The sequence below is a fragment of the Microcaecilia unicolor genome, chromosome 9 (genome assembly GCF_901765095.1).
Source record: "Microcaecilia unicolor chromosome 9, aMicUni1.1, whole genome shotgun sequence".
NCBI classification, from domain to species: domain Eukaryota; kingdom Metazoa; phylum Chordata; class Amphibia; order Gymnophiona; family Siphonopidae; genus Microcaecilia; species Microcaecilia unicolor.
The window spans coordinates 143,180,405-143,206,294 of NC_044039.1; the positions used below are offsets into that span (position 1 = coordinate 143,180,405).

At 44.8% G+C, this 25,890-nt stretch overlaps 1 protein-coding gene across 2 annotated transcripts; it reads left to right on the forward strand.

Moving 5' to 3' along the window:
* Window positions 1-408: 408 nt before the first annotated feature.
* LOC115477527 (acyl-coenzyme A thioesterase 1-like) lies at window positions 409-23,908 on the forward strand. 2 transcript variants are annotated; one of them, XM_030214453.1, is made up of 3 exons: window positions 409-1,138; window positions 4,181-4,383; window positions 21,295-23,908. In XM_030214453.1, exons 1-3 carry the CDS (start codon window positions 595-597, stop codon window positions 21,895-21,897), a joined length of 1,350 nt encoding a protein of 449 aa, XP_030070313.1. In that variant the 5' UTR covers window positions 409-594; the 3' UTR covers window positions 21,898-23,908. The 2 variants fall into 2 exon arrangements, with proteins under 2 accessions (XP_030070313.1, XP_030070314.1); XM_030214454.1 differs by lacking the exon at window positions 4,181-4,383 and having other exon boundaries at window positions 958-1,138.
* The last annotated feature ends 1,982 nt before the right edge of the window (window positions 23,909-25,890 follow it).

The window sequence follows — 25,890 nt, forward strand, 5'->3', positions numbered from 1 at the left end:
ATGGACTTGGGGAAAATCCACTGCTTATTTCTAGGATAAGCAGCATACAATGCATTGTACTGTTTTGGGATCTTGCCAGGTACTTGTGACCTGGCTTGCCCACTGTTGGAAACAGAATGCTGGGCTTGATGGACCTTTGGTCTGGCCCAGTATGGCAATACTTATGTACTTATATAGGCTATCCTCACTGAGATTTGGCCATGTATTACTGTATTCTAGAGAACAGTGTAGAAAAATGAGCACAAAATATAGAGTTTATTACTGCTGTTTCTAGCAGGTACAATGATTTTGAAGCTGTTTTAGTGATATTCAATTTTATTTCATGATATTTAAATCTATATATGGAAAGCTTTCAAATAAAATAAAATGAAACCTGTCAAAAAGAAAAAAAATCCCTTATCCTCCACTTTTGAAGGCACTGCCTTTCCGACAGCTTTAGACCTTTTACAGATGGACCACGCATAGGCAGTTCCTTATTTATTTTCATAAGCTCCGCCTTAGTGGCTTCAGCCTAGACAGGCTCATTCATTGCCGGCCGTCGCCTCCTCCGTTTAATCTCTTTGACTTGTACGGTGAAGGCGTTGATGGTCTCAAATGTTGTTGTCTTGGCGTTTGCGAAAGGCAGCGGCTGGTCTACCACGGTGGGGGTTGCGGCCTTCCTCTTTGATGCACCGGAGTGCTTCCATGGCTGCGTCCCTCAGCATTTCGCCTTCCCCCCACTGCCTGTTTGACGCCCCGGTGCGGGTGCAGGTGTCAGGCCTGGCCCCGCTGCAGGAGGTCACTTTGCGGACCTCCCTCACCGACGAGAGCGGGGAGCTGTTCCAGTCCAGCGCCCAGTACCGGGCGGATTTCAACGGCGAGTTGGACCTGAGCCGCTCCCCGGCCCTGGGTGGCAGCTACAGCGGGGTGGAGCAAATGGGCTGGCTCTGGGCCCTGGCCCCCAGCAAACCCTTCAAGCGGCTGGTGAAGAGGGACGTGCTGAGCCCCTTCTGTCTGCAGCTGGAGGTGCTCGAGGGCCACGGGGCCCCCGGGAAGCTCCTGTGTAAAGGAACCAATGAACGCAGCTTTCTGCGGGAGGGGGCCAGCAGGATCCCTGTCAGAGAGGGTAGAGTCCGGGCCACCCTCTTCCTGCCTCCCGGTTAGTGATGTCTGCAGATTTTACAGTTCTGAGGCCTTCGTTGTAATATAAATGATAGAACAATGTCAAAGTGTAATGTAGCAAAAATGTCAGATGCAGATGCATAGGAGCCAACTTTTCAAAATGATTGGGGGTGCTGACATTTTTTTTCTTTTTTTACAGGCAGTGCGTCTCCCCCCCCCCCCCCCCCATCTTAAACCACTTTAGGCTGCCTGCAACCTGCACAAGGACTTCTTCCCTGAACAGTCCCACCCCTCAGTCCCCCTGTACTGTGCAAATATAAAAAGATGCAAATTTCAAAAACTGACACATTTCAATCACTATACTATAGGTTAACAAATAAAACAAAAAATGGAAAATATGATATCATTTTAGTGGACTAAATACATTTTTCAATTAGCTTTCAAAGGCCAAAACCTCTTTCCTCAGGTCAGGACAGTATACTGCTGTTATGGTATTCTGTTCTGACATAAGAAAGGAGGGTTTGGTCTCCAAAGATTAGTCAAAAATGTATTAAAATTAGTCCAGTAAAGATATCACCTTCCATTTTCTGTATTTAAACACAGCTACCACACAACGTTATCCTAAACTAAAAATAAAATTCATTTTTTTCCTACCTTTGTGGTCTGGCCGTTTACTGTTTCTAATTGTTTTGGTCCCAGTCTCTTGTTTCTTCTTTCCTCGATCTTTAACTTTCCCCCCTTTCCATCCAGCGTCTACCCCCTCTCTCCCCCCTTTCCTTCCACCATCTGCCCCCTCTCTTCCCCCTTTCCATCCAGCATCTGCCCCCTCTCTCTTTTCTTTCCATCCAGCGTCTGCCCCCTCTCTTCCCTCTTTCCATCCAGTGTCTATTTTCTCCAGCCATGTGTAGTTTTTCTCCTCTCTCCCCTGCCCTCTCCCCCATCCATATCCAGTAATTCTCCTCTCTCCCCTGTCCTCCCATCCATACTACTACTACTGCTTATCATTTCTATAGCGCTACAAGGCATACGCAGCGCTGTACACCATACACAAAAAGACAGTCCCTGCTCAAAGCGCTTACAATCTAGAACCAGATGCATCCATCATTCTGTGTTCACTGCAGTGTGGCACAGGTGAAGAGTATCCATACCACACATTTATACAGAACCCTGTCTGATTTTGCAGGGCACTTTCTCCACATACCATGTTCCAAGACATAAAGCAGCACAGAGGCTCTTTGAGGAGCAATAAATTCAGTGCTTTTCATCCTATTCTCATTTGAGATTGTATTTCAAAGGAAACACTGTGCATATTTTACTATTTATGGATAGTTCCCTAGTGCAACCACCATTCTTCAAATTATGCTCAGAATACAATGTATAGTCTACTACAGAAAGCTCAGGAGCAGCTGGTTCCAATAGTAAACGAATAAGGCTTAACATACCACTCCTATTAAAAGTGCAGCACAAAGACACTAACTCTGCCCAGATCCTTGTTAATATCTGCCCAAACGTCTGAACAGGTTACTACTTTTCAAAATGCAAAGTGATTTTTCTACATTCTCTGGCTACAAGAACCATAAACTCTTCTTTAGCATTTCAATTACAATTTTAAAACAGAGAACAAAAAATGTTTTTCTTGCCATTGCACAGTCTCCTTTTGGTTTCTCACCAATTATGTGTAACTGTAGTTTAAGGTTCAAATGACATTTGACCTTTTTAAACATTTGTAACAGCAGCCAGAGATAAAACAGAGCACCATTTAATTGGGAAAGACTCAGTGCTTGCAGTCTGTTTGAGGGGTGTAGGCAGGAGACATTTATTATAACTATTAAGACAAATCATGGCCATTAACTGAAAAGAAAAAAAAAATAACCCTAAACATGAGCCCTTAGGACACTTTAGTCTCACTTTCAAAGGCACATTTTTTCATGAAATAAAAGAATGACACAAATTAAACTTTTTTCTACCTCCTGTTAGTTTAAAATCTATTGCTTTGATTTACCTGACTGAAGGGCAGTAAAAGCAAAGCACAGCAGGCTGCCTCTTGTCTTCTCTCCTTATCTCTCTCAGCCTCCCACCCTTGTGTAAACGGGAATTGAGGGTGGGACGCTCAGAGAGGCAGCCTGCTGTGTAGGCTTTGCTTTCACTGCTGTTCAGGTAAAATCAGTTTTAAGCGCTAGCTGAGCTGCAGGAAAGCAAGGAGGGCAGGTTTCAAAATATTGGTGGTGCTCGAGCACCCACAGCACCCACGGAGTCGGCGCTTATGGGCAGATGGTACCCTATCGACTAACTGATGATCTGAGTTCACTGAGGTAGAAACAGAGAAAACTGTGGGCAGATAAACACTGTATGGCCTAGCCAAAATAACCATCCATGCCATCTACTCTCCCTGTCACTCCCTTTAGAGATCCTATGTACTTGTCCCAAGCTCTCTTGATTTCAGATACTGTTTTCGTTTCCAAAAATAGAATCTGACAAAATGGACTGTGCTCCTCAAAGCTTAGGGGTCCTTTTACCAAACAGCAGTAAAGAGTGGCCTTAGCGTGATTTTTCTTAATGGCCATGTGCTAATTTTCCATTAGTGCATGAGCCCCTAGTCCACCCATTATGTAGGCAGTAAGGGCTCACCCACTAATTGGTTAGTGCACGGCAGTGTAGCTGCATTTACCAATTAGTGCAGAATATGCCTGCTCACCGCCCATAGACCTGCCCCACGATAAGGAATTTTTTGCTGTGATAAGCATGCGTTATTGCTTATTGCAGCTTTCTAAAAAGTCCCCTTAGTGATTATTGTATGTTTTACTGAAAGAATGCATGTTCAAGGTCAGAAATTCACACTTTGGCTATAACACTCATAGTTCAAAATGTTTTGGTTGTGCAGACTCTTTATTTATCTCCAAAAACTTCAGCCCCTCCCCCACCCCATACCATATCTGTCCCCATTAGCCATTTTCATCAACCTCAGATTTTGTACTTAATATAAAAGTTTTGTATGATTTCCTTGGTAAGAGTTCAACAGTAACAGCTTCACAGATGTATAGTGTTGGAAATGGTTAAAGTTTAATTTTCTTCCATCTAGGAGCTGGTCCCTTTCCTGGCATTATTGACATTAGTGGAACAGGAGGAGGCCTCCCTGAATACAAAGCCAGCCTCTTGGCTAGCCATGGTTTTGCTGCTTTGGCTCTAGCTTATTATGGCTATGAAGATCTCCCAAAGAATATGAAGGAGTTCCATTTAGAGTATTTTGAGGAAGCTGTAAACTACATGCTACAGCACCCTCAGGTAGGTCTTCTTTAATTTAGATCATTATTTGGCACCTTCTGCTGACAAATGTTTCCAGTGGGTAAAGAAATGATATAGCAACCCAAAAGCCTGTATTAGGATAAATGAGGGGAACTCTCAGCCGTTTGCTTTGAATAGAGGCATCAGACAGGGGTACCTACTCTCACTGCTCTCTTTTGCTGTAGTGATGGAGCCGCTGGCATGTAAAGTAAGGGAAGACCCAAATATCAAGGGGATAGTTACTTCTGGGGGAGAGTGTAAGACTGCATTATTTGTAGATGATATACTCTTCTACCTGACAACCCCATTAACATCGCTATCCCAGTATCTTAAAGTAGCAAGTGAATATGGATCAGTGTTATGATTTAACCAATGGAGCTTGGACTGCCTCCCCACAAAAGACATTACAATCCCAAAATTAATATTGTATAAATATAACAATAGCAGCATATCAAGTGGAAGTAAACCAGGCTGCAGCTTTGTTTATTGGCAACACAATCATTGTGACAAAAGCAGGAACATACAGAAGCAAGACTATAGTCAAGGCAGGAGCAGGACTTGGCTTGGCAAGAACAGGAATCAGGGACAGGACTTGGTTTGGCAGGAAAAGGAACCAGGAACAGAGCTTTGACTGTAGCAGAAAGCAGGAAGAGGGTTTAACTGTAGCAAGGGTCAAGAGCAGGGCTAGACTAAAGCAGGAGCCAGAAGCAGAGTCCAACCGTAACAGAAACCAGGACCACTGTTTGGCTATAGTAGGAGCCAGACTTTCAGGAACAAGGTTCAGAAGCAAGACACACAGGAACAAGGATTGAGGGACAAGACTCACAGGAACAAAGCCAGGCAGGAATCAAGGCATACAGGAATAAGGCTTCCATGAACATGGTTTGCAAGAGTAAGGCTTTCAGGAACAGGGTTCAGAAACAAGGCTTTCAGGTACAAGACTAATAGAAACACAGGAAGAAAGCTTCAGGGACCAAACAGGAACTTAAGGCAAGACTAGAGCAGGAACTAGTGCCAAACAGGGAACACAAAGACAAGGTTAAAAGGCCTCTTGCAAAGGCAAAGCATGAAAGTTCCAAGGTGCATTATAAAGGACTTTCCTGATGATGTCATGACTTGGAATGAGACTAGAATAGACTGGAGCGAGGCTTGGATAACAGGAAAACAGGCAGCAGATGCATCAATGCAGGGACAAGGCAGTCCAGAGAAGCCACAGAGCCCAATCACTGGGAAAAGGTGAGTCTGGACACGGGGGCACGGCCATGGCTGTGACACTTGGTTTAATAATCTTGCAGTTAGGAAGAATAGCAACATTTAAAATGAATATCCTTCTGAGGTTGCTATACTTGTTGCAGGTACTCCCTGTGGAGGTTCCCAAGAAAGGAGGCTGATGGTCTTTCTCTGAGAAAGGGGTTCTCAAGCCAGTCTGGTTTTCACATTATCCATAATGAATATGCAGACTATATTTATGAGTCAAACTATTTGTCCTTTTTATTAATGATACCACACATCACCACTAAATCTCACACTTCTCACGTCAAGTCCCATTAGATAATCCGTTATACAGGAAATAAAGTCCAAAAAATATTCCCAACTTCATACAGTTTCTTTTAGGTATAACCTTCCTTCACCATTGATCTTCAACATGTCAAAAATCCACGCTCTCTATTTTTCTCAGTTGTAATCCAATCCACTTGGTACTTAATCCGTTGCTCTTCACAAGAACACTGATACTTAAACAGATCTCCACTTCCACTGCGTAACTGAAGGCTTGACCAGACAAGAAGTGGTCTTCACATACATTCTTCAAACTTTCATTCAGTCTCAAGTACCAAGTCTTTAATGACTGGAAGGCCGCTTCACACTCTGGCGACCAGATAACTATTTGGCATAGTCTCTTTTTAGTCAGGTCAGTTAGGGGCTTGGCTATGGTGCTGTAGTGAGGTACAAACTTCTTGTAATACCCTGCTGTTGTTCCAAGGAAGGCCAACACTTGCTTTTTAGTTTGGGGAGTGGGCCAAGTTTGTATATCTTCCACCTTAGCTGGTTCAGGCTTCAGCTGTCCACCTCCCACTCTGCCCTATATATTGCACTTCTGCCATCCCCACCTGGCATTTGCTGGGTTTTATAGTCGGGTGGGCCTCCCTGATCCGGTCCAGTACTCCACTCAAATGATTCAGGTTGTCATCCCAAGTCTGACTGTACACACAAGATAAGCCCTAGCATGCTCCTGGAGTCCATCTAACAGATGATTCATTAAGGACTGAAATGTACCAGGGGCATTTTTCATTCCAAAAGGCATTACAGTAACTCATACAAACCAAATGGGGTAATAAATGCTGATCGCTCCTAAGCAGCAGCTGTTAAGGGAATCTGCCAGAACCCTCAGCTAAGGTCCATTGTAGTCAAGTACTAGGCCCCAGCCAAATGGTCTAGTAAATCGTCCATCTGGGGCATCGGATAGGCGTCAGATACAGTACAATCATAAGTCTCCTGTAATCCACACAGAAGCGGTTATTATTTATTTGTTTGTTGCATTTATACCCCGCTCTTTCCCGCTTGGTAGCAGGTTCACTGCGGCTTACATAGGTTAAGCCATCTTTCTTGGGAACAAGAACTATAGGAGAGGCCCAGGGACTATGAGACTTTTTGATAACACCTAGGGCTAGCATCTCATCAGTCTCCAGCTTCATTTGCCTCCACATGTCAGCAGATATTCAATAGGGACCCTGCTCTAGTGAGTCATAGCCACCCGTGTTAACACTGTAATTAGCCAAATGGGTAAGTCCTGGTTTAGTGGAAAACACATCAGCATACATTTGCAGTACTGCTTCTAACTGCTGTCTCTTTGTGGGGGTTAATTGCTCTCCCACTACAATTTGTTGTACAGATCCCTCTGGTAAGGTCTCTGCTAAGAGGTCAGGTATGAGCTCACTATCCTGACACACTTCTGGTAGACTGCATACAGCTAGCACCATAGCTGTGCGATTTGCATAGGCCTTTAACATTTATATGAAACGTACACTGCTTTCTGTCTTGAGAGTCCACAAATATAACATAGTTTGTATCATTCAGGCACCTTATGACCCCTATCGGACCGACCGTTCACTTGTCTATTAGATTGTAAGCTCTTTGAGCAGGGACTGTCTCTCTTTGTTAAATTGTACAGCGCTGCGTAACCCTAGTAGCGCTCTAGAAATGTTAAGTAGTAGTAGTAGTAGTAGTAGTAGGTCTTGCCCATTTAGCTTGAAGTTTATTCTGACAAACTGGGACTAAAATAAGTACCTGCTGGCCCTTATAAAACTCTCTGTTTTGGGCCTTATGATCATACCAGGTCTTTTGCTTAGTCTGAGCTGCCTGCAAGTGATCTCTGACAAAGCCCACAAGTTCTTCTAATATCTGCCGCATATTAACTACATAATTACAGGGGTGTCAGAGGTATCAACTTTTCCCTCCCAATGGTCTCTTATTAGGTCAAGGGGCCCTCTTACCCTCCGGCCATAAAGCAACTCAAATGGGGAGAACCCTGTAGATTCCTGAGGTACTTCTCTGTATGCAAATAGTAGGTAGAGCAAGTATTTCTCCCAGTCACGGTCTCCTGTTTCTACAAAAGTCTTAATCATGTGATTTAATGTGCCATTAAATCTCTCCACCAACCCATTAGTTTCAGGGTGATATGGTGTGGTACGTACTCCACAGTGTGCCCACAGACATAAACTGTGTCCTTTGGCCTGAGAGTATTTCTCATGGATATCCTACCCAGGAAAATATTTCTAGTAGGGCAGTGGCAATTTTCTCTGATTCTATGGAGGATAAGGCTACCACTTCAGGATATTTGGTAACAAGTTCACTACTGTCAATATATATCTTTTCCCAGTACAGCTAGGGACAGCTAGAGGCCCCACTGTATCCACAGCTATTCTGTCAAAGGGCTCACTGATAATGGGTAAAGGTTTCAGGGGAGCTCAGGGGTGATCTTGGGTCTTACCCACTCTTTGGCACACCATCACAGGTTCAACAGTAGTCAGCTATGGCTTGAGATACTCCCATCTAATAGAAGTTCTAGGTAAATCTGGTGCGTCACTCCCTTATGTCCTGCTAGTGGAATGTCATATGTAATCTGTAGGAGTTGTTCTCTGTATGCTCTGGGCACTATAAGCTGCTTGCCTGCTGTCCAGGGCCTATTAGGATCAGTCTCTTTGTACAACGAGCCTCCTTTCCATAGGATACAATCTTTACCAGTCTCATTGGTTGGCTGACTAGCTCTCTACCTCAGGGCTTCCAGGTCAGGGTCTGAGCGCTGTGCATCCTGAAAAGCATGGCTGTGTCCTGTATCAGTATTGCCATATCTGGAAGGGTCTCTGCTGGTGACTGACAAGTCAGGGTAATCAGTCTGATCAATAGGTGTGTCAGTTAAGTCAGGCTGTTCTATACTCACAGCAGTCAGCTCTGGAACTGGTGCTGCTGGAAGCACTGGAGTGTCTCCTCCTGTCGCTTGGTCATCTGGTCCCACCTGGACTGGCTCAGGATCTGGAACTGGAGAGGTGATCTCTGCTGCTTCTGCTTGTTAGGCTGCTCAGGCCTTACTATGGGCACCATAGCGGAAATGCTGACTCCGCTATGAGGGGTAATGTTCATTGGGCCCATGTCAGTCCCACACAGCATTGGTACCGGCATGTTTTTCATTACACCTACTTCTCTGTATCCAGGTTTGATACCACAGTCCAGGAATAGTCAAGCAATGAGTACAGTCTCTGGATCCATTGGCTAGCATTACCTCTACAGTGCGTCCTGGTAGAATAGCATCTTCAGGCACTAACTCTGGTCTTAACAAAGTCATGCTAGAGCCAGTGTCCACAAGTCCAGCTACCTGGGTCTGATTCAGTTACTGGAGTGATGTAATGTTGTGGAAACCCATATTCTTCTACCTTGATGAATGGCCAGTAACGTTTCGGGTCTCGTTCGTGGTACTTGAGCCACCCACGAAAGCATATAACTCTAATTGCAAGATTTTAATAGAAAGGAGCTTTTTACCACCCTCTTAACCTGATTTAACATAGTTAGCCGACTACCCACTTCAACTGCTAATATATGAGTGGTGAACTCAAACTTAAAAGTATTACTTACAAAGTAACATAGTAGATGACGGCAGAAAAAGACCTGCATGGTCCATCCAGTCTGCCCAACAAGATAAACTCATATGTGCTACTTTTTGTGTATTCCTTACCTTGATTTGTACCTGTCCTTTTCAGGGCACAGACTGTGTAAGTCTGCCCAGCACTATCCCCGCCTCCCAACCACCAGCCCGCCTCCACCACCGACTCTGGCACAGACCGTATGCCCAGAACTATCGCCGCCTCCCGCCACCGGCTGTGCCACCCAATCTCGGCTAAGCTCCTTAGGATCCATTCCTTCTGAACAGGATTCCTTTATGTTTATCCCACGCGTGCTTGAATTCTGTTACCGTTTTCATTTCCACCACCTCCCGCGGGAGGGCATTCCAAGCATCCACTACTGTCTCCGTGAAAAAATGCTTCCTGATATTTTTCTTGAGTCTGCCCCCCTTCAATCTCATTTCATGTCCTCTCGTTCTACCTCCTATGCATCTCCGGAAAAGGTTCGTTTGCGGATTAATACTTTTCAAATATTTGAACGTCTGTATCATATCACCCCTGTTTCTCCTTTCTTCCAGAGTATACATGTTCAGGTCATCAAGTCTCTCCTCATACGTCTTATAACGCAAATCCCTTACCATTCTCTTAGCTTTTCTTTGCACCGCTTCAATTCTTTTTACATCCTTCGCAAGGTACGGCCTCCAAAACTGAACACAATACTCCAGGTGAGGCCTCACCAACGACTTATACAGGGGCATCAACACCCCCTTTCTTCTGCTTGTCACACCTCTCTCTATACAGCCTAACAACCTTCTAGCTATGGCCACCGCCTTGTCACACTGTTTCGTCGCCTTCAGATCCTCAGATACATAGTAACATAGTAATATAGTAACATAGTAGATGACGGCAGAAAAAGACCTGCACGGTCCATCCAGTCTGCCCAACAAGATAACTCATATGTGCTACTTTTTGTGTATACCCTACTTTGATTTGTACCTGTGCTCTTCAGGGCACAGACCGTATAAGTCTGCCCAGCACTATCCCCGCCTCCCAACCACCAGCCCCGTCTCCCGCCACCGGCTCTGGCATAGACCATATAAGTCTGCCCAGCACTATCCCTGCCTCCCAACACCAGCCCCACCTCCCACCACCGGCCTCTGCCACCTGATCTCGACTAAGCTCCTGAGGATCCATTCCTTCTGCACAGGATTCCTTTATACTTATCCCAAGCATGTTTGAATTCCGTTACTGTTTTCATTTCCACCACCTCCCGTGGGAGGGCATTCCAAGCATCCACTAGACTCTCCGTGAAAAAATACTTCCTGACATTTTTCTTGAGTCTGCCCCCCTTCAATCTCATTTCATGTCCTCTCGTTCTACCGCCTTCGCATCTCCGGAAGAGGTTCGTTTGCGGATTAATACCTTTCAAATATTTGAACGTCTGTATCATATCACCCCTGTTTCTCCTTTCCTCCAGAGTATACATGTTTAGTTCAGCAAGTCTTTCCTCACAAGTCTAGTTATATCTTTCTGTAGGTGCGGTCCCCAGAATTGCACACATTATTATGAATGGGGGCCTTACCAGAGACTTATACAAGGGCACTATCACCTCTTTTTTTTCCTGCTGGTCATTCCTCTCCCTTTGCACTCAAGCATCGTTCTGGCTTTGACAGTCGCCTCTTCTACCTGTCATCACCTTGAGATAATCAGTCACCCCCACGATAAAGAATGAGGTAGGAGGAATAAGAAGAGTTTCCAGAAATCAAAATAAAGTGATGTAGAGAGAGGGAGAGTGTAAAAAGGCATACACAGGTCTTTTCAAACGAACAATAGCTATAACCACAGAAGCTTTATAGTATACAAGGAGTGAGAGTAGAACCTGGGTTCTCAGTCACTGGGTACATAGCTTTCACAGTCATCACCCCAAGATCCCTCTCCCCGTCTGTTCCTATCAGACTCTCCCCGCCTTACACATACGTCTCCCGAGGACTTCTATTCCCTAAGTGCATCACTTTGCATTTCTTCGCGTTGAATTTTAATTGCCAAACCTTAGACCATTCTTCTAGCTTATTCAGATCCTTTTTCATGTTTTCCACTCCCTCCCGGGTGTCCACTCTATTACAGATCTTAGTATCATCCGCAAATAGGCAAACTTTACCTTCTAACCCTTCGGCAATGTCACTCACAAATATATTGAACAGAATCGGTCCCAGCACTGATCCTTGAGGCACACCACTACTCACCTTTCCCTCCTCCGAGCGAATTCCATTCACCACCACCCTCTGGCTTCTGTCCGTCAACCAGTTCCTAATCCAGTTCACCACTTCAGGTCCTATCTTCAGCCCATCCAGTTTATTTAAGAGCCTCCTGTGGGGAACCGTGTCAAAAGCTTTGCTGAAATCTAAGAAGATTATGTCCATAGCTCGTCCCTGATTCAATTCTCCTGTCACCCAATCAAAGAATTCAATGAGATTCGTTTGGCACGATTTCCCTTTGGTAAAACCATGTTGTCTCGGATCTTGCAACTTATTGGCTTCCAGGAAATTCACTATCCTTTCCTTCAGCATCGCTTCCATTACTTTTCCAATAACCGAAGTGAGGCTTGCCGGCCTGTAGTTTCCAGCTTCTTCCCTATCACCACTTTTGTGAAGAGGGACCACCTCCGCTGTTCTCCAATCCCTTGGAAACTCTCCCGTCTGCAAGGATATATTAAACAAATCTTTAAGAGGACCCGCCAGAACCTCTCTGAGCTCCCTCAATATCCTGGGGTGGATCCCATCCGGTCCCATGGCTTTGTCCACCTTTAGCTTTTCAAGTTGTTCATACACACTCTCTTCCGTGAATGGTGCTCTATCCACTTCAATCTCATTTGTACTTTTTGCACTCCATCGCGGTCCTTCTCCAGGATTTTCTTCTGTGAAAACAGAACAAAAGTATCTGTTTAGCAAATTTGCTTTTTCTTCATCGTTATCCACATAGGGGTTCGCAGTATCTTTTAGTCTCACAATTCCCTTTTTAGTCATTCTTCTTTCACTAATATACCTGAAGAAATTTTTGTCACCCCTTCTTACATTTCTAGCCATTTGTTCTTCCGCTTGCGCTTTCGCCAGACGTATCTCTCTCTTGGCTTCTTTCAGTTTCATCTGGTATTCCTCCTCGTGTTCCTTTTCTTCAGTTTTTTTGTATTTCTGGAACGCCAACTCTTTAGCCTTTATTTTCTCGGCCACTTGCTTGGAGAACCATATCGGTTTCCTTTTTCTCTTGCTTTTATTTACTTTCCTTACATAAAGGTTTGTGGCCCTATTTATAGGCTTCCTTCAGCCTGGACCACTGTCCTTCCACTTCTCGTATTTCTTCCCAGCCCATCATCTCCTTCCTCAAGGTATTTCCCCCATTTTACTAAAGTCAGCACGCTTGTAAATCCAGGACTTTGAGTTTGAGTGGCCGCTCTCCACTTTAGCTGTAATATAAACCAAACCGTTTTGATGGTCACTGCCGCCAGGTGGGCACCCACTCTGATATTTGACACGCTATCCCCATTCGGAGCACCAGATCCACGTCACTCCCTCCCTCGTGGGTTCTGTCACCACTTTGTCTGAGCAAACCGCTTTGGAAAGCATCCACGAATCTCTCTATTCTTCCGATTCGCAGACGGAAACCTTCCAATCTACATCCGGCAGATTGAATCTTCCAGCAACAGCACCTCTCTCTTGTTTCCCAACTTTTGAATATCTGCGATCAGGTCTTATCTAATTCCTCCAATTGTTTCGGAGGTCTGTAGACAACACCCACGTGTACAGAGGTCTATCCTCTCTTTTTAAGGTGATCCATATTCTTCTTTCCTTTCCCCAGGTCCCTGTCATTTCGGTCGCCGTGATATCATTTCTCACATACAGAGCTGCTCCTCCACCTTTACCATTCTCTCTATCCTTCCTAAATAGATTATAGCCTGGTATGTTTGCATCCCATTCATGTTTTGAAATCTGAAATCTACTTTTCAGATTTACAGATATCAATAAACCAGTTAGAAACAGCAATCAAATCACAACAGTCAGAGCACACTATATGCAGAGCAGATTAAACAGATCACACTATTTGCAGAGCCAAGAGGATTTTTTTTTTTAGGAAAGATAGAGATGCAGTGCCAATGATAGGTAAGGAAAGAAGGGAGAGATGCCCAGAGAAAACACAGCCAAAGGGTAGGGAGAACCAGTATTACCTTCAAGCCCTGATGTTGGAGGCAGACTTAGACGTTGTTGCAATCACGGAGACGTGGCTTAATGGTTCCCATGAATGGGATGCAAACATACCAGGCTATAATCTATTTAGGAAGGATAGAGGGGGTCGTAAAGGTGGTGGAGTAGCTCTACATGTGAGAAATGATATCGCAGCAACTGAAATGACAGGGACCTGGGGAAAGGAAGAAGTGATATGGATCACCTTAAAAAGAGAGGATAGAACCTCTGTCCACGTGGGTGTTGTCTACAGACCCCCAACGCAATTGGAGGAATTAGATAAAGATCCGATCGCAGATATTCAAAAGTTGGGAAAAAAGAGAGGGGTGCTGTTGCTGGGAGATTTCAACCTGCCGGATGTAGATTGGAAGGTTCCATCTGCGGAATCGGAAAGAAGTAGAGAGATCGTGGATGCTGTCCAAAGTGTTCTGCTCAGACAAATGGTGACAGAACCCACGAGGGAGGGAGCAACGCTGGATCTGGTGCTCACAAATGGGGATAGTGTGTCAAATGTCCGAGTGGGTGCCCTCCTGGGCAGCAGTGACCATCAAACGATTTGGTTTGATATGACAGCTGTAAGGGAAGGCGGCCACTCAAAACTCAAAGTCCTGGATTTCAAGCATGCTGACTTTAGTCAAATGGGGGAATACCTGAGGAAGGAGCTGATGGGCTGGGAGGGCGAACGAGAAGTGGAAGGACAATGGTCCAGGCTGAAAGAAGCTATAAATAGGGCCACAAACCTTTATGTAAGGAGAGTAAATAAAAGCAAGAGAAAAAGGAAACCGATATGGTTCTCCAAGAAAGTGGCTGAGACAATAAAGGCTAAAGAGTTGGTCTTCCAGAAATACAGAAAACTCAAGAAGCCGAACACGGAGAGGAATACAGAGGAAACTGAAAGAAGCCAAGAGAGAGATACGTCTGGCGAAGGCGCAAGCGGAAGAACAAATGGCTAGAAATGTAAGGAGGGGTGACAAAAATTTCTTCAGGTATATTAGTGAAAGGAGGAAGACTAAAAAGGGAATTATGAGACTGAAAGATGCTGCGAACCACTATGTAGATAGTGATGAAGAAAAAGCAAATTTGCTAAATAGATACTTTTGTTCTGTTTTCACAGAAGAAAATCCTGGAGAAGGACCGCGATGGACTGGCAAAAGTGCAAATGAAAATGGAGTAGATATAGCACCGTTCACGGAAGAGTGTGTGTATGAACAACTTGAAAAGCTAAAGGTGGACAAAGCCGTGGGACCGGACGGGATCCACCCCAGGATATTAAAAGAGCTCAGAGAGGTTCTGGCGGGTCCTCTTAAAGATTTGTTTAATAAATCATTGGAAACGGGAGAGGTTCCGTGGGATTGGAGAAAGGCGGATGTGGTCCCTCTTCACAAAAGTGGTGATAGAGAAGAAGCTGGACACTACAGGCCGGTAAGCCTCACTTCGATTATTGGAAAAGTAATGGAAGCGATGCTGAAGGAAAGGATAGTGAATTTCCTGGAAGCAAATAAGTTGCAAGATCCGAAACAACATGGTTTTACCAAAGGGAAATCGTGCCAAACGAATCTCATTGAATTCTTTGACTGGGTGACTGGAGAATTGAATCAGGGATGTGCTATAGACGTAATCTACCTAGATTTCAGCAAAGCTTTTGACACGGTTCCCCACAGGAGGCTCTTAAATAAACTTAAATAAAACCTCTCTTGGCTCTAATCCTCAACTTCTCTCACCACATTGAACTCTCTCCTCAAGGTGCCCCTCCCCCAACTCCCCTTCATTATCTTCCTCAGACCCTTGCTGAATTCTTTCACAACAAGGTTCAAAAGATAAACCTTGCTTTCTCTACTACCTCACCACCTCTCCCTCCACTAGTCCGTTCCCCTCTCTCTCCTTCCCCTCATTCCCTTTCCTCCTTTCCTGAAGTTACTATTGAGGAAACTACACTTCTCCTTTCTTCCTCAAAATGTACCACCTGTTCCTCTGATCCCATTCCCACCCCACCTTCTTAATGCCATCTCTCCTGCTCTTATTCCTTTTATCTGTCACATTCTCAACCTCTCACTTTCCACTGCGACTGTCCCCTGCTGCCTTTAAACATGCTGTGGTCACACCTCTCCTTAAGAAGCCTTCACTCGACCCTACTTGTCCCTCTAATTACCGACCCCATCTCCCTCCTTCCTTTTCTCTCCAAATTACTTGAGCGTGCTGTTCACCGCCGCTGCCTTGATTTTCTCTCCTCACATGCTATTCTGGACCCACTACAATCTGGTTTTCGCCCTCTCCACTCAAACCGAAACTGCGCTTACTAAAGTCTCCAATGACCTATTACTGGCTAAATCCAGAGGTCAATATTCCATCCCTCATTCTTCTTGATCTTTCCGCTGCTTTTGACACTGTCGATCACAGCATACTTCTCGATACCCTGTCCTCACTTGGATTCCAGGGCTCTGTCCTTTCCTGGTTCTCTTCCTACCTCTCCCTCCGCACTCTGGTGGCTCCTCTTCTACTTCTATCCCTCTGCCTGTCGGCGTACCTCAGGGTTCTGTTCTTGGTCCCCTCCTCTTTTCTATCTACACTTCTTCCCTTGGTTCATTAATCTCATCCCATGGCTTTTCCTACCATCTCTATGCTGATGACTCCCAAATCTACCTTTCTACCCCTGATATCTCATTTTGCATCCAAACCAAAGTTTCAGCGTGCTTGTCTGACATTGCTGTCTGGATGTCTCAACGCCACCTGAAATTAAATATGACCAAAACCGAGCTTCTCATTTTCCCCCCCCCAAACCCACCTCCCCCCCCCCCCCCCCCCGTTTTCTCTTTCTGTTGATGGCTCTCTCATTCTCCCTTCCTCCTCAGCTCGAAACCTTGGGGTCATCTTTGACTCTTCTCTCTCCTTCTCTGCTCATATCCAGCAGATTGCCAAGACCTGTCGTTTCTTTCTTTACAACATCCGTAAAATCCGCCCCTTTCTTTCCGAGCACTCTACCAAAACCCTCATCCACACCCTTGTCACTCTCGTTTAGACTACTGCAATCTGCTTCTTGCTGGCCTCCCACTTAGTCCACCTCTCCCCTCTCCAGTCGGTTCAAAACTCTGCTGCCCGTCTCATCTTCCGCCAGGGTCGCTTTACTCATTCTACCCCTCTCCTCAAGACCCTTCACTGGCTCCCTATCTGTTTTCGCATCCTGTTCAAAATTCTTCTACTAACCTATAAATGTACTCACTCTGCTGCTCCCCAGTATCTCTCCACACTCGTCCTTCCCTACACCCCTTCCCGTGCACTCCGCTCCATGGATAAATCCTTCTTATCTGTTCCCTTCTCCACTATTGCCAACTCCAGACTTCGCGCCTTCTGTCTCGCTGCACCCTACGCCTGGAATAAACTTCCTGAGCCCCTACGTCTTGCCCCATCCTTGGCCACCTTTAAATCTATACTGAAAGCCCACCTCTTTAACATTGCTTTTGACTCGTAACCACTTGTAACCACTCGCCTCCACCTACCCTCCTCTCTTCCTTCCCGTTCACATTAATTGATTTGATTTGCTTACTTTATTTATTTTTGTCTATTAGATTGTAAGCTCTTTGAGCAGGGACTGTCTTTCTTCTATGTTTGTGCAGCGCTGCGTATGCCTTGTAGCGCTATAGAAATGCTAAATAGTAGTAGTAGTAGTAGAAGATAGGACCTGAAGTGGTGAACTGGATAAGGAACTGGTTGACGGACAGACGCCAGAGGGTGGTGGTGAATGGAATTCGCTCGGAGGAGGGAAAGGTGACTAGTGGAGTGCCTCAGGGATCGGTGCTGGGGCCGATTCTGTTCAATATATTTGTGAGTGACATTGCAGAAGGGTTAGAAGGTAAAGTTGCCTTTTTGCGGATGATACTAAGATTTGTAACAGAGTGGACACCCGGGAGGGAGTAGAAAACATGAAAAAGGATCTGCGAAAGCTAGAAGATTGGTCTAAGGCTTGGCAATTAAAATTCAATGCGAAGAAATGCAAAGTGATGCACTTAGCAGTAGAAATCCACGGGAGACGTATGTGTTAGGTGGTGAGAGTCTGATAGGTACCGACGGGGAGAGGGATCTTGGGGTGATAGTATCTGAAGATCTAAAGGCGACGAAACAGTGTGACAAGGCGGTGGCCATAACTAGAAGGTTGTTAGGCTGTATAGAGAGGGGAGTGACCAGCAGAAGAAAAGAGGTGTTAATGTCCCTGTACAAATCGTTGGTGAGGCCCCACCTGGAGTATTTTGTTCAGTTTTGGAGGCTGTATCTTGCTAAGGATGTAAAAAGAATTGAAGCGGTGCAAAGAAAAGCTACGAGGATGGTATGGGATTTGTGTTACAAGACGTATAAAGATAGACTTGCGGACCTGAACATGTATACCCTGGAGGAAAGGAGAAACGGGTGATATGATACAGACGTTCAGATATTTGAAAGGTAGTAGTCCGCAAACGTACCTTTTCCAGAGAGGGGAAGGCGGCAGAACTAGAGGGCATGAAATGAGATTGAAGGGGGGCAGACTAAAAAAAAATGTCAGGAAGTGTTTTTTCACGGAGAGAGTGGTGGATGCTTGGAATGCCCTCCCACGGGAGGTGGTGGAGAGGAAAACGGTAACGAAATTCAAACATGCGTGGGATAAACATAAAGGAATTCTGTTCAGAAGAAATGGATCCTCAGGAGCTTAGCCGAGATTGGGTGGCAGAGCTGGTGGTGGAAGGCGGGGCTGGTGGTTGGGAGGCGGGGATAGTGCTGGGCAGACTTATACGGTCTGTGCCAGAGCCGGTGGTGGGAACGGGAGCTGGTGGTTGGGAGGCGGGGATAGTGCTGGGCAGACTTGTACGGTCTGTGCCCTGCAAATGACAGTTACAAATCAAGGTAAGATATACACAAAAACTAGCACATATGAGTTTGTCTTGTTGGGCAGACTGGATGGACCGTGCGGGTCTTTTTCTGCCATCATCTACTATGTTACTCCCAAGAACAAAAGTCTGTACCTTTTATATTATTAGGTGGACCTATCCAAAGAAATTTTCTTTTACCTTGATTGAGTTTCAAGTGAAACTTGAAGCCCACCCTTCTATAACCTATAATGAGATTTTCTATTTTAATTTGGTGGAAAATGGGATCAAATGGTATACATGAAGGAAATTACCCTCAAGTGTGCATCCATATTGGATAAGGGTGGATATGTGAAGATTAAGGTGTTGTGACATTCACCCCTTTCAACAGGAGGTGACATCTTGGAGTTTCTCCTGTCAACACTTGCCCTCATCCAGAAAAATGTGATGGAAACTCCAATAAGCTTCTCCTCCCTTTTAACAGGAGGTGACCATATAGCATTCTCTTCTTCTTAACAGGAGGCACTAAGGAGCCTCAACGCGTTCATAAAAAAAAAAAAAGAATGTGTAGAAAATTTCTTTCAAAGGCAATCTGCATGGCTCCCCTTTAATTCAGGGTGAATAATCATAAGATCTTTTATTTCATCCCAACATCCCTTCTCTGAAGTCTTTCCTGGTAATGGGTCACAGCTCTGTTACCCTCCTTGCGCCACCTGGCGATCTGTCTGGGGAGTACCCCTTAGCAAACAAGGTTCACAGGATATGTAAATTAACCACTTAGAAGGCAAATCTTCTCTCACGGGCTGCACTTTAATACTCTGAAGGGGTATTGTTCTTGCAACAAATACTTTAGCAAGCATTCTTGAACTGAGCCCTCCAGTGGGGAATGTGTGGGTTAGTTATACAATTCTTGGTTAGCTAGCTTCCCAGGATATGCAAATCCACTCCAATTAGCTTCTGCTAACCACTCTATAGAGGCTACTGTTCTTTCAATAAACAATTCGTTACACTCTCTTCAACTGAGCCCTCTACTGGAAGATGAGGGTCTCAGATAAAAACAGCCACCACCCCTTGGACAGGAAGTTAACATCAGCGTCAGACTTTAAGGCTCACAGAGTTCCTTCCACACTGTGGTCAAATTAAAGTTCATTATCCTTCCCATTATGCTGGACTTTAGGTAAGTACCTTGTCTTTCTTTAGGGATCCTCCTTTGGGGTCCAAGCCCTGGGGTTTCCAGCCTGTTGTTATGGATCCTTTCCTTTGGTGTCCAGTCATCAATTGCTTGGTATCCTTCATTCTGTTTGGAGGGCTTCTTCTCCTTCTCGGGAAAAGGCATTTTTAAAGGGCTGCTTCCTACCAACCCCACCCTTCTTGGGTTCCTCCTATATTCTAGAAAAGGTACAGAGCCTTATCCAGTGGGCTTGCCTACCTTCGGCCGTGGTCCCCCCCCCCTTTTCAGCTTAGCACAAGGGTAACCTCTGCCCCTTCCCCTCCCCTGCTATCTGTGTCAGGGCTGTCGTTGAGGCAGGGCTCCCTTTAGCCTGTACAAAATAATTCAAGGGCGTCCACCATTAGAATGCCAACTATTTGTCACTACCCATCTAAACAGGCTTATTTTACTCCTGAGCACCCTCTAGCGGCTAGGTCCTGTCGAGGAATGTCCTATATTTATCACAGTGTGGATCTTATTTTGCTTTCCCATTGATTTATGTGATGACGGTAGGAAATTCTGTACACTGTATAATAGTCTCTATCTCTAATCTAGCCATAATCTCCTTTTGAAAAGTTGTTGCAGAGGGTTTGATGACTATCCTAAAGAATTGTATGTCTAAGTCTGATGCAGTTTGGGCTCCTTATATTCAATGGACAAAGACCAATAATTAATAGTGATGCATTCTTTATATATTTTGGAGAGATGATCCTACTTGGGCAACTAGGGGAGGGGAGTGGTAGAGAAGGAGTTTTGGTTATCTGGAATTGGGTGGGTGTTTGGTTTAAACAGAGCTGGTAGTGGGAGGCGGGGCTGGTGGTTGGGAGGCGGGGATAATGCTGGGCAGACTTATGTGGTCTGTGCCAGAGTTGATGGTGGGAGGTGGGGATAGTGCTGGGCAGACTTGTACGGTCTGTGCCCTGAAAAAGACAGGTACAAATCAAGGTAAAGTATACACAAAAAAGTGACACATTTCTTGGGCAGACTGGATGGACCGTGCAGGTCTTTTTCTGCCGTCATCTACTATGTTACTTGGATGGGACTGTGAACATTGTTTCATGTCATTTGTTATGAATGTTATTCCAATGAAAATGTTACATTTAAATGCATATATAAAAGAAGTATACACAGTGTTTCTTGATTATCATTTATGAAGACTTTATTAGCCGTTCACATTACTAATGACTTGTGGAAATGATCTAATTATCCACAGGTGTTTTGGATTGCTTTTAGATCTAGGTAATCAATGGTATCATTTCCTCTTTATACAACCAAAAAAAAAAAAATCAAATTTGGACCCTACACTGCCACTGAGGCATCTGGTCTACCCCAAATATCCATTCCTCCATTCAGCCCTCAGCTCTAGTTGTAGACCTGTGGCAAGAGCTTAGAGATGCATAGTTGTATACAAAATAGCACATGTAGTTGTTTCCTGATAAATTAATTATAATATCTCATTATTTTCTACATGTTTAAAAATATATTAATTTTGATTTTTTTTTTAAATCTTTTTTTTTTAGGTGGAAGGTCCAGGAATTGGTCTCCTTGGGCATTCTAAAGGAGGTGACTTGGTTATTGCTATGGCTGCCTTTTTAAAAGGAATAACTGCGTCTGCCATTATCAATGGTTGTGTTGCTAATGTGGCTGCATTTCTTCACTACAAAGATGTGACCATCCCACCATTAGGCTTTGATACCAAACGGATCAAGATAAACAAGTCTGGTATTGCAAATATTGTAGATGTCTTGAACAACCCTTTGGAGGAGCCTAATCGCAAAAGCTTGATCCCTGTGGAAAAAGCAGATGGACATTTCCTCTTCATTGTTGGACAAGATGATAAAAACTGGAAGAGTGAGTTTTTTGCCAGGATTGCTTCTGACTCTTTACTGGAACATGGGAAGAATAAACCAGAGATTGTCTGTTACCCTGGGGCAGGGCATTACATTGAGCCACCCTTCTTTCCAATGTGCCCTGCCTCCATGCACTTATTAGTGGGCTTTCCTGTCCTCTGGGGAGGGGAACCCAGATCTCACTCCCTGGCCCAAGAGGACTCCTGGCAGAAGATTCAAGACTTCTTCAGCAAACACCTAAATGGCCAGGATCATGGAACCAGCAAACTGTAACATGACACATTTGAGAGAGACTGTTCTCTTCCACCCAATTCCAGACTGGGAATTTGCCAAGGAAGCTTCTTCTGTTGTTGTTGTTTTTTTCCCCACACTTTGAATTTGCTCTTAATTCTATGCCAGCTAGTTTCCCTATATAAACACTCTTTCTCTGAACTTATCTAGCTTTACTTATAAATCAGCAGCACTTTTCAATACCATGTGCCTTGTTAAAAGTGGATTTTCCAACAGCTCTGTCCAGAACTCCCACTTTATGCATTTACCTTACTTTAAGTGAAACTTTTTGCTTCTTATGATTGGTACGGCAGCTGCCACACAGAATTTGCCCAGTACTGTTGTAAGAAACCAGTGGCCTTGCTGGTGCTAAGTATTGCATTTAATGACTGTCTCCTCTGGGGAGCTACATTCTGACTCTACCCCTCCTCAATCACAATGGGGCTGCTAGACCAGTATTTCTCAGTCACCAATTAACTTTTTTATGGTATGAATGGATTTGACCACACTGAATGTTTCACAAAATATGCAATTAATTTTAGTACACATCAGCAAGAGCTGGTGCCTGTTTCGTAAAAGGCTCTTTCCCTTCCCCATCCCTTACATACAGTCTCTGTGTAAAATGAATGGCATAAAAATGATTGACAGGCCAGAAAAATACTTATTTAAAACTTGATGGGTATTTTTTCATAAAATTCTGAGGTTTGTATATACAGTTCAGTATGTAAATTTGATTTACATATATGTGTTGCAGGATGTTGTATCCCTTGCTACAGAAATCTGGTAACCCAGATTTGTAAAATGTAGTAAAATTTATATTGTGCTTTTGAATGACAGAAGAGGTGCGACTGGACAGGTACCCTTCTTGGGGTATATCTTGTCTGAGAAAGGGATAGATGGACCCCACTAGAGTGCCTACAGTTATGTGTGACCCCCAACCTCACATTCTAAAGGCAATACAATGTTTTCTTGAGTTTGCTAATTATTGCAGACAATTCATAAAAGGATTTTCCACAGTTACTGCCCTCATTAGAAAAGGAGTCAGTCCCTGAAATTGGTCACCTGATGTAGTTAAGGCATTTCATTACCTCAAAACAGCTTACTCTTCAGGTCCTGTTTTGTGTCAACCTACCCCTCAAATACCCTTTCTTATGGAGGTAGATTCTTCTGAAATAGGAGCAGGAGCAGTTCTACCCCAAGAGACCAAGTGCCACCCCACATGGTTTTTTCCCAGTTAATTCGCTCCATCAGAAATTAAGTATGACATAAGGAACAAGGAACTGTTTGCTATTAAATGGGCATTTGAGGAGTAGAGAGATTTTCTTGAAGGAGCCCAGCATCCTCTGATGATGTACACTGACTGAAAATCTAGAATGCTTGCAATCTCAGAGACTGAGACTCTTGTCAAGGTAGACGGACATTGTTTTTCATTACATTCACTTTGACATAACATCCTTTTCTTGTTTGCCCTCTCGTTTCCCTGGGATTGCCACCCTGTCCAAGCTGATTCTACCCCACATCCATTCACATCTACTAGACCCTCCATACCCACCATACACCCCTTCTTACCACCAGCACTGGTCACACAACAAACACTCAACAACCCATCTCAGCCATCATATACCCCTTGCAGCATGCTATTCACTGCATTCCTAATAACCCTTCACCTGACATGGACCTTGCATCCCCTCCCACCCACCATAGAGCTTATACATCCTGTCATACGCCCACTTCCCACCCACCACACACTTGAAATACTTTGCTCACTCCCAACACACCCTAGAGCCCACCCACCCCACATATACCATTCTTCACCCAACATACACTCCACACCTTAAGTTGGGGCCATGCTCATGCCCCTGGTCAAATACCCCATTGAGTCAGGGGTCCCCAGGCCCTGAAACCAAAGTATTGTGAGTATTGGTTCTGTGGCTAGATTTCCTGTTTATAGGATTCCAAGGATAGAAGTCCTGGTTCTAGAGCAGGGCTTCTCAACCAGTGGTGTGCTGGTAAATTTAACAATGGGCTCTCTCTCCAGGCGTAGCCAGCCCTGCAATTTGGGGGCAGCAATACATTTCTCTCCCCCCCCCCCCCACCCATGTGGACACATTAGGCATACCTTTGCTGGCAGGAATGCTGAGCCCCACCAGCCAAAATACACTGCCAGTGCTCCCCACTGCTTGTTTCTGGCTTTGAGCAGCATGCCAGGATTTCTCGCGCACGGTCAGAGCATACACGAAAAGTCCTTCCTGCTGCTCAGAGCCAGAAACAACCATTGGGGAGCAGTGGCAGTCTATTTATTTCGCCAGTGGGGCTCAGCGTCCCTGCCAGCAAAGTAAAAGGGAGTTCAGGAGGGGGCTCGAGCCCATTTTGGGAGCAGGTTGTTAAAGTAGCCACACTGGGCCTATTTTAACAACCAGCTCTTAAAATTCTTAAAAATCTAACAAACGGCTCTCGCGAGCTGGTGAGAGCCTGCTCCAGCACACCACTGTTCTCAACCCAGTCCTTGGGGAACCCCCACCCAGATGAGATTTCAGGATATCCATGATGAATATGCATAAAGTAGATTTACATACCAAGGAGGCAGTGTATACAAATCTACTTTATGCCCTTCTTGAGAGCTCCCAGGCTTGGGTGTCCTCCTTACAGTTTTTTTTTTGTCAGAGGTTACAGGGTTTGGGGTGTTGGTCCTAGAGCTCCTAGTCCTAAAACCATTATAACCAGAAGGAGTGGGAAAGACCAAACGGATGATCCGGGAGTGTGAACTTTAGTACTGTGGATTTGAGTATTTGTTAATTAGACGCTGCTTATGTGTAGTACTGTGGATTTGAGTATTTGTTAATTAAATTCACACTCCCGGATCATCCGTTTGTCCTTTTATGTTTTCTCGATTGGAACCCTGTGGGACTGTTTGGTTTTCCTTGTTATAACCAGGCCGCCCAGATCTAGAAGCCCTGGAAAAAAAAAAAGATCCTGCCTCTAGCGTTTAAACCAGGAGTTCTATGCGTTTAAACCAGGGTGTACCAAGCTGAAGCCAACATTTAAAGAGGGGAATGAACTGCTATGGATTTACAGCCTGTCTCACTGACACAGACTACTGTGGATTCTTTTGGATTTGTGATAAGTAAATGAAAACCTTTAGTAGAGGAGCTAAATTCTACAATGATTAGGATATATACAATGATTAGCCCTAACCACACAATGATGAGAAACAATCATAAACAATCTTTACATCACTGGTTTCTACATCTAAGCAATGCAAAGAGTTCTTAGACCAGGAAAGAAACAATAATTACACTATACATACAACATCACTGGTCTCCATCATCCAGGCTGTTATCATCAGCTGGGGGGGGGGGGGGAGCTGTTGTAGCGAGAGCTAGGAGCTTTTGGATCAGCAGCATGTACATTACTCACAGATGAGCTCCCACTCTGCTGTGACAAGCCCCCCCCCCCCCCCCCCAATTTTATTAGGCTCAGTGCATGTCCAGAGTTAAGGAAAGTTATAAAACGCTTCTCTGTTTAGGTAAGCAAGCCATACTGTGGGAATGTGGTCACATGATTTCCAACTCCAGGTGGCCAGGCTCCACCAGTGCAGTATTTATTGCAACATCCAGAAGTGATTTTTTGGGGGAGTCCAGGTGGACTTTCTAAACAAGAAATTTTGGTGAGGTCCACGGATATTGTGAGCAGTTAGATTGGATTTGTATTAGTGAATTTTCGCTCTAAAAGAGCCTTAATGTATGAATGGGGTCAGGGCCGTGCCAACACGGTAAGCGCTGCAGGGGGGGGGGGCACCTGCCTTCAAGGGTGCTGTGCCATCGCGTTGTATTTAAAAAAATAAAGAAACTTAGTCCTCCGCTCCCCTCCATCGCCGATTCCCCGGCGCTTTAAATTTACCTCGCTCCGCCTCCGACGTCTGCGCAGCATCAGTGAAAGCACTGCCTGTCTGACGTCTCTCCACCAGCCTTCCCTTCGCTTGTTTGTTCCCTCTGT

Excerpts from the sequence above, each read along its gene's own strand:
- LOC115477527 (XM_030214453.1), top strand. The coding sequence starts at position 595 with ATGTTGTTGTCTTGGCGTTTGCGAAAGGCAGCGGCTGGTCTACCACGG. Across the intron at positions 1,139-4,180 it reads CACCCTCTTCCTGCCTCCCG|GAGCTGGTCCCTTTCCTGGC; the intron begins GTTAGTGATGTC and ends TCTTCCATCTAG. Across the intron at positions 4,384-21,294 it reads ACATGCTACAGCACCCTCAG|GTGGAAGGTCCAGGAATTGG; the intron begins GTAGGTCTTCTT and ends TTTTTTTTTTAG.